The 11,822-nt window shown below is 50.0% G+C and overlaps 1 protein-coding gene across 3 annotated transcripts; it reads right to left on the bottom strand.

The window, feature by feature from the left end:
• Positions 1-2,753: 2,753 nt before the first annotated feature.
• PDIK1L (PDLIM1 interacting kinase 1 like) lies at positions 2,754-11,041 on the bottom strand. Of its 3 annotated transcripts, none has more exons than XM_056509356.1 (4): positions 10,950-11,041; positions 8,687-10,057; positions 5,855-6,148; positions 2,754-5,227 (listed from the first exon to the last, which is right to left on the bottom strand). In XM_056509356.1, the coding sequence occupies exons 2-4, from the start codon at positions 8,969-8,971 to the stop codon at positions 4,787-4,789; spliced, it is 1,020 nt and encodes a 339-aa protein (XP_056365331.1). In that variant the 5' UTR covers positions 8,972-10,057; positions 10,950-11,041; the 3' UTR covers positions 2,754-4,786. The 3 variants fall into 3 exon arrangements, with proteins under 3 accessions (XP_056365331.1, XP_056365333.1, XP_056365332.1); XM_056509358.1 differs by having other exon boundaries at positions 8,687-8,988; positions 10,950-11,026; XM_056509357.1 differs by having other exon boundaries at positions 8,687-10,060; positions 10,950-11,012.
• Positions 11,042-11,822: the final 781 nt, after the last annotated feature.

Here is an 11,822-nt window from a genome sequence, read left to right as displayed (position 1 = left end):
TTGTTTGAGCTCTGGAAAAAATTCCCAGTGACAGCAAGGAAGGGAGAGACCAGCTCTCTAATAAACCTGGAGAGGAGCAAAGCAGGCAGCACTTTGGGCTCTGTGTGCAGGACAGGGCTGGTGGAAGGCAGGGAATAGGATCAGGCCAAGGGATGGAGAAACCCTTGGCAGATCAGGGATGTGCCCCTGGATTCCCTCATGGACCTTAATTTTAACTCCAGGCAGCATGAATCATTAGGAAGTGTTTTATTTTCCAAGCTGGAATCCCAGCAGCTGTTCTGGTAAAGCCATGAGTAAGAGCAGCCTTGAAATCACCTTTCCCTCTCAGGTGTTCCCAAGGGATGCTCTTCCCAAATTCCTGGCCCAGTGATCTCCCTCCTTGGAGCACCTGCCAGGCACTTGCTGTTGAACTGGAATATTTGGACAAGGCAGATTCCCTTTGGGATAAAAAAAAAGGATTATTTGAGGGGCCCTTTCTGGCATCCAACTCCCAGGCAGCTCCTGCTTTTCCTGTTAGTGGGGGTTTTTGTCCCTGTGACTTCTAGGAAGGGATTTACCCCATTTTCAGCCTCCTGTGGATGCACCAGGAGGCTTTTTGGAGTCAGGTGGGTGCTCAAAGTCCCTTGGTTTTATTTAAGGTTACTCAGAGCTCTCTTCTGTGGGGCTGGAAGGGAGCACAGAGCTGGGCATGCAAAACAACCCCGAGTGAAACCCAGCACAGCTGGGGCCAGGTGTAGAAAGTTCCAGAGTGAGAAAAGGGAGAGAAGGTCCCCAAAGGTCACAAATCCTCCTTCTACAGCATTTTCCTCTCCTGCTGAACCAACCCTGCTCTGACAGCTCCAGGTGAGCAGAAACCACCGTGTCCCACTGAGTTCTTTCCAGATGCATTTCTCCTTCTGAAAAATGATTTCAGAACTCACTCAGGTGCAGCCAGGGATGCAGCAGCTGCTGCCCCAGCCGGCTGTCTGCGCTGGCTGCTGCAATTCCCAGCCCACAGCCGGAGCTCCGTGCAAATGCACCGCCCCGAGCGGGGCCCCGGGGCTGGGGAGGAGCCAGAGCGAGCTCGGGCTTTCCTCCGGGAGAGGGCAGGGTGGAGAGCTTGTCAGACGAGTTTAAAAATACCAGGGGTTCAAACGGGCACAAATAAATCTGAAACCAGCACCTAATCCGAGGCAGGAACCCGCATGTCAGTGCAAGTCGGAACTGGAGCAGCTCCTGTGGATGTGCCAAACCCCAAAATCTTCCAAACCCCTGGGAAAGCCTCCTGTGGATGTTCCAAACCCCAAAAGGGCTCCAGACCCCCAAGAGAGGCTCCCCTGGATGTTCCAAACCTCCAAAGGGCTCCAGACCCCCGGGAGAGGCTCCCCTGGATGTTCCAAACCCCAAAAGGGCTCCAGACCCCCAAGAGAAGCTCCCCTGGATGTTCCAAACCCCAAAAGGCTCCAAACCCACAGGAGAGGCTCCCATGGATGTTCCAAACCCCAAAAGGGCTCCAAACTCACAGGAGAGGCTCCCTTGGATGTTCCAAACCCCAAAAGGGCTCCAGACCCCCAAGAGAGGCTCCCCTGGATGTTCCAAACCCCAAAAGGCTCCAAACCCACAGGAGAGGCTCCCCTGGATGTTCCAAACCCCAAAAGGCTCCAAACCCACAGGAGAGGCTTCCATGGATGTTCCAAACCCCAAAAGGGCTCCAGACCCCTGGTAGGTGAGGGCTGGGCACTGCTGGGACCACAGGGAAGACAGAGAGGGTTGAGGGAAGCAAGCCCAGGGTCAGGATGGAGGCCTGAACCCACCACTGCAAAGGGTTTTAGGTTCCATCTGGCTCTACCCCAGAAAATAAAGAAGCTCTGACATGGAGAGTCTGGGCTGGGGCTCCTCTTCCCAGCCCATCCTCGGGTCATTTGTCACCTCCCTGCTCCTAAAAATGGGGTTTCAGATTCCCTCAAAACACCTCCAGAGCTCCAGAGATGGAGATGGAGATTTACCTCCCCCACAAAGCCCCAGCTGCTTAAAAAACTTTGTTTTGTAAAATAAAGCAAAAAAAAGCGAGTTCCCAGCCCTGGGAATGGGGATGGGCAAGCTGGAGCCTGAATCCTCTGAGCTTGGCTTCTCCCTGCCCAGATGGGGCTTTAATTACATCTAATTTTTGCACCAGGGCATTTCCCTGCAGATTTCCCCACCCTCCCTATGGGCTAAATATATCTGAAGTACAGTACATATATTTTATATATATACACACATATATATGTGTGTGTATATATATATATCAGGTTTATTTTTCTTCATGTTGTGGGTAAGGAATTCAGCTTGTGTCTGTATTTAAAATCACCACTCTTAGAACTAGTCCCACTTGTGGATTTTCTCCTTTACTAAAGGTCTTTATCCCCTTAAAAAAAAAAAAAAAGATTTTAAATCCAAACTACATTGACTTAAGCACAAGGCTCCTGCCAGGTGGGAATCTCCCCATTCCAGGTGGGAATCTCCCCATTTCTGGCACCAGGAACCCACAGGGTGTAAGAAATTCCAAAAAAAACTCATTTACAGCATTTCCAGTCTGCAGATGCCTCTGTGCCAGAGCACTGCTAATTAAAACCTGCAAATGAGGGCTCCCCTTTCCTGTCATGGATAAGTAATGATGTTTCCTCACCTTCACTCCTAAGGTTTTTCAGGGCATGTGGGAAGAGCAGGACTCTGTCCCTGGAGGGCAGCACTGACTGAAAGCAATTCCCCATAAAAAGTCCTAAAACTTCATGGAAATTCAAGATTTTATTTCAAAAACAGTCATGAACTTAATAAATTACACAATAATTTTCCTCATTATAAATTCTCCATAAAATATATTTTACAGTTTTTAAAAGAAAAACATGAAAAAAAAAAAAAAAAATCTTTCCCAAGTGCTGAAAAGTGTCTTGACTTGGTGTCACGCTGGTGAAGGACCCTGCAGCTGCTACCACAGCTTGATTTGTTTTCTCCAAACAAAAAAAAAAACACCTCAGACAACAAAAATCAACGAGAACACAGAGCTTGAGGACTACCAGTGTCACCCCACAGCGAGGACAAGCACCATGAGAGGGATTTTCAGGTACCCCCCAACCTGTAAAGTGGCAATCAGTGCAAAGAAAACACTTTGGGAGTCAAAAACCCCAAAACTCAGAGGGGAGCAGAGATATTCTGGTTATCACTGGGTGGGTAAGACAGGGGGATGCTCACCCCTTTATTTTTGAAAAGCTCCCAAGTTTAACTTGAATTATAAATAATTTTTTCTCATCCAATGGCCCTGCTGAGATGTGAGAACTGGGAGGCAGAGTTGGCACAAACAAAGTGTGTTTGTCTGAGGATCACTCCCTAAAACCATGGAGTGAAAGAAAAGAACAAGAATTATAAACTAAGGCCAGCTGGGTGACAGCCACCAGCTCACACAGCACCTGTGGCCTGTAAAGCCTCAGAAGTTGGGTGGAATCAGAATCCTTTGCTTTAGGAATAACAAAAAAAAAAAAAAATTTTGTTTATTTGCACTCAAAGTATAAACACTGAGTGCCCAGAACTGCTGTCCCAGCACTAAGAAGGAACAGCATTCAAAAAGAAAATTATACAAGGAAATACTTACAGCCATTTTCAGGTAAGATTTGAAAGCGGGGAAAATTTAAATTGAATTTTTTAAAAGAAAAATGGCCTTTCCTGGAGCTTTAAAGGCAATTTTAAGACTCTGCTTTTTTCCCAAAAGGTCAGACTGGATGGGAAAGGTCAGTCCTCCAAAAAGAACAAAGTGTTGTGCTGCTACAAAGAGCTGCAGTGTCAGGTGGCCTCAGTGGAACCTGTCCCAGCCTCTGCTGAGAATTGCTCCCCATCCTCCCATCTGTTTTTAAATAAAGATCACATCTTTAAAAGAAGGCATAATAATAGTAATAATAAAAAAAAAAAATATCAAGCCAGGCTGGCACTTTCACATACCTGCCACTGAGCTTTCTGGGAGCCAGGGATTCTGAAGGGTTTTTAGAATCTGTTGCTGCATTCCCTCCTCCATGTTCCCATAAACTGAGGGTGCAGAATTCTGCTCTGAGAAATCCTCAGGGTGCTATGGGATTGTGGACACCAGGGCAGAGAGCTTGTTGAGGAAAGGCAGATTAATTGATTAATAAAAGCAAAAATCAAATGATCAATGACCCAGCTGCCCTGCCAGCACCTGACTGCACATTTTTAATTTGACTCCCTCAGTGATGAGCTCATTAAGCTCTAAGTGCTAAGATCAGCCACATTAGCACTTTGAAAGCAGCTGATCCCCTTGCATTGCTTTTTTTTTTTTGTTTTGTTTACAAAGTCAAGTCTTTGAAATTAGATAACAAAAATAAATAATAAAGTCATTCAGGCCTGGGGAAGGAGGGGTTTTCCTCACCCACCTTCTTCACCCAGATTTCTAGCAGACCCCAATCATCCAGACCCACAGCAAATAATTTATGTGCCACACACTCCCAGTCACTCATATACATAAATATATACACAGATTACATTACAAAGCCTCAAGATCTGCACTGCCAGCATGCAAATCTCTTTTTTTTTTTTTTTTTTTTTTCCATGAGAGCTCCTAATACTGACATGGGAAACTGGAATGTGTGAGACAGAGTGCTGGGATCAAGTAGTGTCAGCTCTTTGCAACATCCCCCTGCTGGTGCACTGAGAAACACCCTGGGATCACTCTGGCATTTCCCACCTTGGCCAACCCAACATTCCCATGGGGAAAACCCCAGAGCTGGGTGAGAACCACCCCCTTGGGGATGAGCTGAGCCCCTCACGTGTCCCAGCTGCTGTCCCTGAAGGCGATGTTGACCAGCCTGAGCTCCAGCTCGAAGGCATCAGGCCTGTCCTGCGGGTTGGCCGCCAGCATCTCCCTGATCAGCTGCTTCATCCTGCCGTTCATGGATTTCTTCTTGGCGGGGATGAGCAGCTCCAGCTTGGGGTTCTCCAGCAGCGCCTCGCCCACGGGCACGATGGCCGCGCCCCGGCGCACGTAGCTGCCCAGCAGCTCCTTCTTGGTGTCGCTGTCGATGAAGGTGATCCTCTCCAGCATGGCCCAGATGATGATGCCCAGGGCGAAGATGTCGGCCTTGGCCGTGTAGTGCCCCTCCCACACCTCGGGGGCCATGTAGAAGTCGCTGCCGCAGGCGGTGGACAGGAAACACTTGTTGACGCTGACGGGCTCCTCCGGGTTCTGCCCCGAGGCCGAGCACACCTTCATGTTGGGGAAGATGAGACAGGAAAACCTTATAAATATGAATGCTCAGATGCTGAAAATATAGAAACCATGAACGAGATTGAAATGAAAGCCACTTTGGAGATACCAAATCTTAGTTACTGAATTATCATGAAACAATGGGATAGCCAGCTAGGGGTAATCCCCTCTTGATAGAACAATGCCTCTGCCAGATAGTGGGTCCAAAGGTCAGAGACATCCCTGCTAGGGTCCAAAGAGTAGTTTTAAGAGTTGAAAGTGTTAACACACTATGGTAATGTAAGGATCCTTATAGGCTGTATGTAAATGCTATAGAATTTGTATCTTGTGTTAGATTGGTTAGTGGAAATTAGAATATTCATCATAGAAGAAGATTTATTGTATTGTAAACGGGAAATCGCTCTCTTGCTTTTACTCTTTCCTACTCCTCTTGCTCACTCTCTCTATTACCCCTCTCTCCCTCCTGCTGTTTCTCTTCCCCCTTTTATTTCTTTGTCCTACTCTGGGCTGCACCTGGCAGCTCTAGCAGGACTCTGTACACTCCCATCCTTACAATAAACTGCAACTGTAACAGCAGCTCATACAGAGCGTGAGTTTGGGTTTATCCCCACACAAAGACTCCCGCACCTTGCTCAGCCCGAAATCCGCCACCTTCAGCGTGGGCTCGGCGTCGCCCGGCCTGCCCCGCCAGATGAGGATGTTGTCGGGTTTGAGGTCCCTGTGGATGATCTGGTTCCTGTGCAGGAAGGCCAGGGCGCTGCTGAGCTGCAGCATGAAGCTGGTGTTGGTCCTGCGGCTGGGCTTGCGCGACAGCAGGTACTCATTCATGTCCCCCCCGTCGCAGAAATCCATCACAAACCACAGGTAATAAGCACTTCTGGGGTCAAAGGCTATTTCTCCTTTTAATGAGGTTTCTACAAGCTGCAGGGAGGAAAAGGAATGTGGTAACTACCTGGTGATCCTGAGAAGGAAAGGGGGTGATGGAAGAATGCATGAAATCAGGATCTTCGTGGAGAGGGGAAACTTGGGTTAGTACACAGAAGGAATTCTTCCCTGGTGCCCAGAGAAGCTGTGGCTGCCCCTGGGTCCAGCCAAGGCCAGGCTGGAGCAGCCTGGAAAGCAGAAGGTGTCCCTGCCCATGGGAATGAGATGGGGTTTGAGATCCTTCCAACCCAGACCATTCTAGAAGTGTTTGACCTTCCTCCCAACAATCCAGAGAACAAGATATTGCAACGAGGGGAAAGAAAACACTATGCAAATATTTTTATGTAATAGAGAAAAAAACAAAAATCACAATATATTTGCCAGCCTCCTTATCTTCACTGGTGTGGAGCGTATCAAGCTTAGGCTCCTGCCCAGAAGCAGAGCTGGACCCTGATAAGAGAATTTTTACAGATACCCAGTGGCCATTGCCCTTCCATCTGTCCCAGCTGGACACAGTCCCACCCTGACAAAGCCTGTCCCACCCACTTTGCCAACAGCTTTTTGGGATAAACAAAGTCTCACAAGTAACCCCACAAAGCTGTATTTATCCAGGAGAGATTTTTACAGCCTGGTCTCCGTTCCTGACATGTTAATGAATTCCAGCACATTAACACAGGATCCCTGAACTCAGGAGATCTGATCTGCAGGCACAGCTGAGTACTGAACACCCTTCCCACCATCATTATCCCCATGGAATTTCCAGGAGCACAAGTTGAACAGCCAGTTCTTACAGCTGCTTCACACAGAAAGCAAAGTAAAACCTGCAATCATTTCTACTAATCCTGTTTACACAACTGCATTTGCCTCTTCAGCTCCTCTGAGGTGGCTCTGGAAGGAAAGTCCTGCAATTATTTCTGTTAGTAGTAAACCAATGGATACTAAATCAAACTGCCTTTCAAAAATGAAGGGGTGTGTTAATATCCAGAGAGGCATTTTGATATGCTTTTAAAAAGCTACTTTTTCAAGACAGAAAATGGCAGTAATTCACAGCTATCATCCCAGACCAATTTAAACAGTAAATCTATTTGAGAGCTAAAAAATGCCTTCTTTAGGGTTTGTAGTCAGGAATGGTGAGATTAAGGTATCTCAGGAGAGCAGGGAGTCTCCTCTGCCAAGAAGGCACCAACACAGTCACAGGAGCTGCACTTGCAAGTGTTGTGAGAGTTAAGGCAACAAAATGCACCCCCCACACCTGTGACAGTGCCAAAGCACCACCAGACAAGGCTGACTCAGGACTCAAACTCCACAGATTTGGTTCATTTGGCACTGAGCACCTGCCCCAGAGCCCTCGAGGAGAGGGTGCAGCCCCTCCTCACACCCAGCAGCAGCTCAGCTCAGGAATTTCACCTGCAGGAGGAGAGGCTGAGCCAAGAGGGGGGGGTCTGGCTGTCCCTGTTCAGCCCAGGCTGCAAAGTGAGCTCAGCTCTGCCCTTTGCCCTCCTGCAGCAGCACAGCAATCCGTGCTGTTTGCACCTGCAGGGCTGGATCCCCGTGCCAGCTGCTCCCCAGCAGCACCTCCCCACCTTGCCTGGCAGCTCCTCCCTGCACATCTGCCCTGCAGCTGCTCCACTAAACCCAGCAAGGTGAAGGCTCTGAGCTCTCCCCCAGGAGCTGGCCAGTTTTATTTAGCCTAATCCTTCCATGAAAACAAATCAGGAGCAGGTCTCAAGCCAGGGGGTGTTGGCAAAACCAAGGATCTCAGGCTCACACAGCACCTGCAGGGCTGCTCACCACCAAGGGGCCACAGCAGACACAGGAGTGACTGAGAACTGAAATAAAACTGAAATATAACACAGCAAACACCCAGCAGGCTGCTGCTTTTTCAAACCAGAAGCACAAATTTCTGCCTGGGGGTGATTTATACTTGGGGCTGCTTCTTGATAAGGGAACTCATTAGATTGTCTTTCAGTGTCTTTCCAGAGCTACTTATTCTTCAAACATACACATCTTCAAACTTAAAGGACATTTTCAGAGTGGTATGTATTCCCTTATTTATACCTTTACCACTCTTTGAAGAGATTAATAGTTACTTATGAAGAAGTAAAAACAGCCCATGATGTGCTACTAATTGATTCTTGTTTCTGAAAGAATTTCAAGTGTTGGCTTCTTATAAATCAAGACACTGATTTTGTCTTCTAAGAACAGCCAGGATGGAATTCCTCTAAGCTCTGTCCCAGGACAGGAGTGCTCTTTAACCTGCAGCTGCCAAGAACTCCACAGCCTGCATCTCCCCTGGGCTTCCTCAAATTATCAAAGCAGATTTGCATTAAACACAAATTCTGGAGTCTGTTAGAGCAGCACAGCTTCAAACCTAAGATCAGGGTGACTGTTGTGTTTAATTCTCAGTTAAATTCTGGGTGCCAGCAATGCAAACAACCCCCTGGCCTAACTAAGCCAGGCTCAAACCCACGAGCTCGGCTGCCCCACCTCCTCTCCCCCCGATTCCTTCCACCCCGTCCCCTCGTTCCGCTGTACCTGCAGATACAGGGAGGAGCCGGAGCCATGGGCCATCTTCTGCACCATGCCATCTTTCTGCAAGATGCACTCCTCCAGGTGAATGACGTTGGGGTGCTGGCTCTTGATACTGCTAAGGGCCCAGAACTCGCGCAGAGCCAGTTCCACGTTCTCGGGAGCGTGGCACCGGATCTTTTTCACGGCCACGCGGGCACAGGTCCTCCTGACGAGCGCTTCGTACACCACACCATAACTGCCACGACCAACCTCCCGAATTAGATCGTACTTAGGCTGGCTACTCACCATCTTCAAGAGCAAAGGTTCTGGGGAAGGGGGAGAAACCCACAGAACTAAAACTTAGGCACAGGAACCCGGCTGTTTTTGTCCCCCCCTAGGGGCTGGCCTGCCCAGACCCCGCCGTTAACGGGGGCTCGGTGCTAGAACATTCCAGAAGCTCCTCCATAAACCTGCACCTGCTTGCCACGGGCCAGGAGGGAAGTGAAATCACATCTTTCTGTTAAGATTTCAAACACAGCCCCGGCGTGCTCAAGGTGGCAACAATTCAAACCTAGACTGGTAGGGTGCCGAGGCAGGACTGCCCAGAGCGCTCCTGCTCCTCTGCCTCAGTGTCTTCCGTGAGCATCTGCAGGAATAACAGGAGGCTGTCATGCTCCCCATCCAGCCTGGAGAGCACACGAGGTCCCAGCTGATCCAGCAACAGATTTTTAATTAACTGCCTTTTTCTGGAGGTGACTGCAGGAGCAAATGTTTCTGTTATAATTAAGTTGTTTTACTCAGAGAAGAGAAAGCTTCAATCGCTCCCGATTTAGCTTTTTGGAGGTGACTGATTTTTCACCAAGCCTCCTCTGCATGAGGAATCTACATCTATGAAAGGTTAAAAAGGATAACTGATTGCAGAAGTTTGCACCCAGCATCTAACTCTCACTTTTGCTCAACAGAGCAAGGACAAAAGTTAAGTTATTGCTCTGAAAGTAAAACAAGACACACACACACACACAAAAAAAGAAGGAAAAAAAAAAAAAAAGCCACCAAACCCTGCTGCAGATTTATGACCCTCCCTGCACGCTGCCCTACAAGATTACAAACCAAACACCAGCACCACCTTCACACAACCAAACCAAAATGGGACACTGTCTAGAGACAGCAATAAATTAAAAGAAAAAATAAAAGCTTGACTAGCCAAGGATCACTGGTCAAACAGAATGAAATGCAAAACCAAAAATAAATAAATAAATAAATAAAATCACACTGATAGATCAGAACTACAATAGCTTTAAGACAGCCAGTGATAAAGGCAATTCTCTTTATGTCAGGCAATAAGGACCACATCGAAAGGGCCTGTTATTAGAAGGAAGCTTTCAAGTATTTCCACTGCTTTAGGCAATTTTAAGAAAAAAAAAAAAAAAAAAGGAAAAAAAAAGGAAAAAGAGAGAGAAAAAAGGTATCATCAGTCTCAGGCAATACTACAGAGATATTTTAACCTTCCAGCAAAACTGTGTGACGGACATTTGCAGTAAGGTTTTGAACCAAGATGTGACGTGTGTGAGAAACGCGCTGCCAGGAGAATCCGCTGCCGGCACGGGCCGAGCTGCAGCTCCAGCTCAAAGCTGAACACTGAGATCCCAGTGCGGGCCAACGAGGGCAGGAGCTGCACAGCTCCGGGGGAAAACACCGCGCTGCGTTCCTCAAACACGGGCACACCGGGTTCGAGCGGGCACCGAGCGTCCCCCGTGCCCGGAGCCGGCTGGCCCCGCGGCCCTGGCCCCGCTCGGCCTCCCTCCGGCCGCGTTCGGCCCCGCTCCGATCCCGCTCGGCCCCACTTCGGCCCCGCTCCGAACCCGCTCGGCCCCACTTCGGCCCCGCTCCGAACCCGCTCGGCCCCGTTCGGCCTCACTTCGGCCCCGCTCGGTGCTACCTGAGCGGACACAGGCCCGGGGCCGCCGCTCGCTCCTGTGGGCCCGCGCAGCGCCATAACGGCGGCAATAATGGAATAATACAAATGTATCAATATTATGGATGGTGTAAGTGCACCCTGCTGTTCGGCGCGGCCGCACCGCGCCCCCACCTCCGCTTGTGAAGGGAAGCACCGGCGCACCGCTCGCCCCGTAGCGGGGGACGATGCCGGCCCACTGGGCCCTGCCCGCCGCAGCGGGTAGCGGCTCCCTCCCCCCGAACCGGCAGCGCGGATCCCGCCCCGCTCCAGCTCCCCCCGCGGGCCGGGGAGGATGCAGGGCCGCCCCCGGGCCGAGAGAAGCCGCGTTACCTCAGCGCCGCCGCCGCCGCCGCCCGGCCGCCATCTTAGGGCTGCGCTCCGCCCGCCCGCCGCGCTCGGCCAGGCCACGCCCACCCGGGCACAGCGCCCTGTGATTGGTCAGATGAGGGAGGGGGCGGGGCCAAAGAGGTGGGTGCTTATTATGTTAATTAATAAATGAATTTCTTAAATTTCGGTTTATTATTAGGAGGGAATTGCCTGTGAGGGTGGGGAGGTTTGTCCCTGGATCGCTGGCAGTGTCGCAGGCCAGGCTGGGCGTTGGGGCTGGGAGTCCCTGCCATGGCAGGGGTGGCACTGGAGGGGCTTTGAGCTCCTTCCAAAATAAACAATTCCGGGACTCTGTGATTTATTGCTTGGTGTCCAGAAAAAATCAGTACAGCCCCTCTCGCCCTTGGTTGTGCTCTGGATTTGTATGACGGTGATACAAGAGCTGTCACCCCTCTCTGTTCCCTGCTTTGTGCCATGTTCCCCTGTCCTCCCCAGGCTGCAGGGCTGGAAGTGCCCCCCAGGCCCAGGAGCTGGGGGCACAGGGCTCCTCTCACAGGCCCTGCTGTCTCCTCAACCATTGCAAAGCCACCACAGGGACATTTTGGGAGAAGCCAGAGCCACCTACTGCTCAGAGCCCTGCAAAGACCAAGCAGAGGGAGATTAATTCATGCAGTGGGCTCTCCAGGGTTAATTGGGAAGGATCCCGGCGGTGATTACTGTCCTGGGTCCTGCCTAAGCTGTCCCAAGCCAATTAGGGGCCAACGAGCCCCTTGTGGGTTCGGAAAGCTGCTTAGGGCATTACGGTCCCTCCATTCCTGTGAATCCCCTTAATCGAGTCCAGAAGCAATTAGTTAATCAATGTCACCCAGGGCAGGG

Source organism: Oenanthe melanoleuca, chromosome 23 (assembly GCF_029582105.1).
Source record: "Oenanthe melanoleuca isolate GR-GAL-2019-014 chromosome 23, OMel1.0, whole genome shotgun sequence".
In the NCBI taxonomy this organism is placed as follows: domain Eukaryota; kingdom Metazoa; phylum Chordata; class Aves; order Passeriformes; family Muscicapidae; genus Oenanthe; species Oenanthe melanoleuca.
The sequence above is the reverse complement of the archived record's forward strand: the minus strand, read 5'-3'. Positions and strand labels throughout refer to the sequence as shown.

What these genes read in the sequence shown, in the direction of transcription:
- PDIK1L (XM_056509356.1), bottom strand. Translation starts at nt 8,971, where the DNA reads ATGGTGAGTAGCCAGCCTAAGTACGATCTAATTCGGGAGGTTGGTCGT. An exon ending in GCTCCTCCCTGTATCTGCAG is followed by an intron (nt 6,149 to 8,686) that starts GTACAGCGGAAC and finishes TCCTCCCTGCAG; the next exon opens with CTTGTAGAAACCTCATTAAA. An exon ending in CGGATTTCGGGCTGAGCAAG is followed by an intron (nt 5,228 to 5,854) that starts GTGCGGGAGTCT and finishes CCCAACATGAAG; the next exon opens with GTGTGCTCGGCCTCGGGGCA.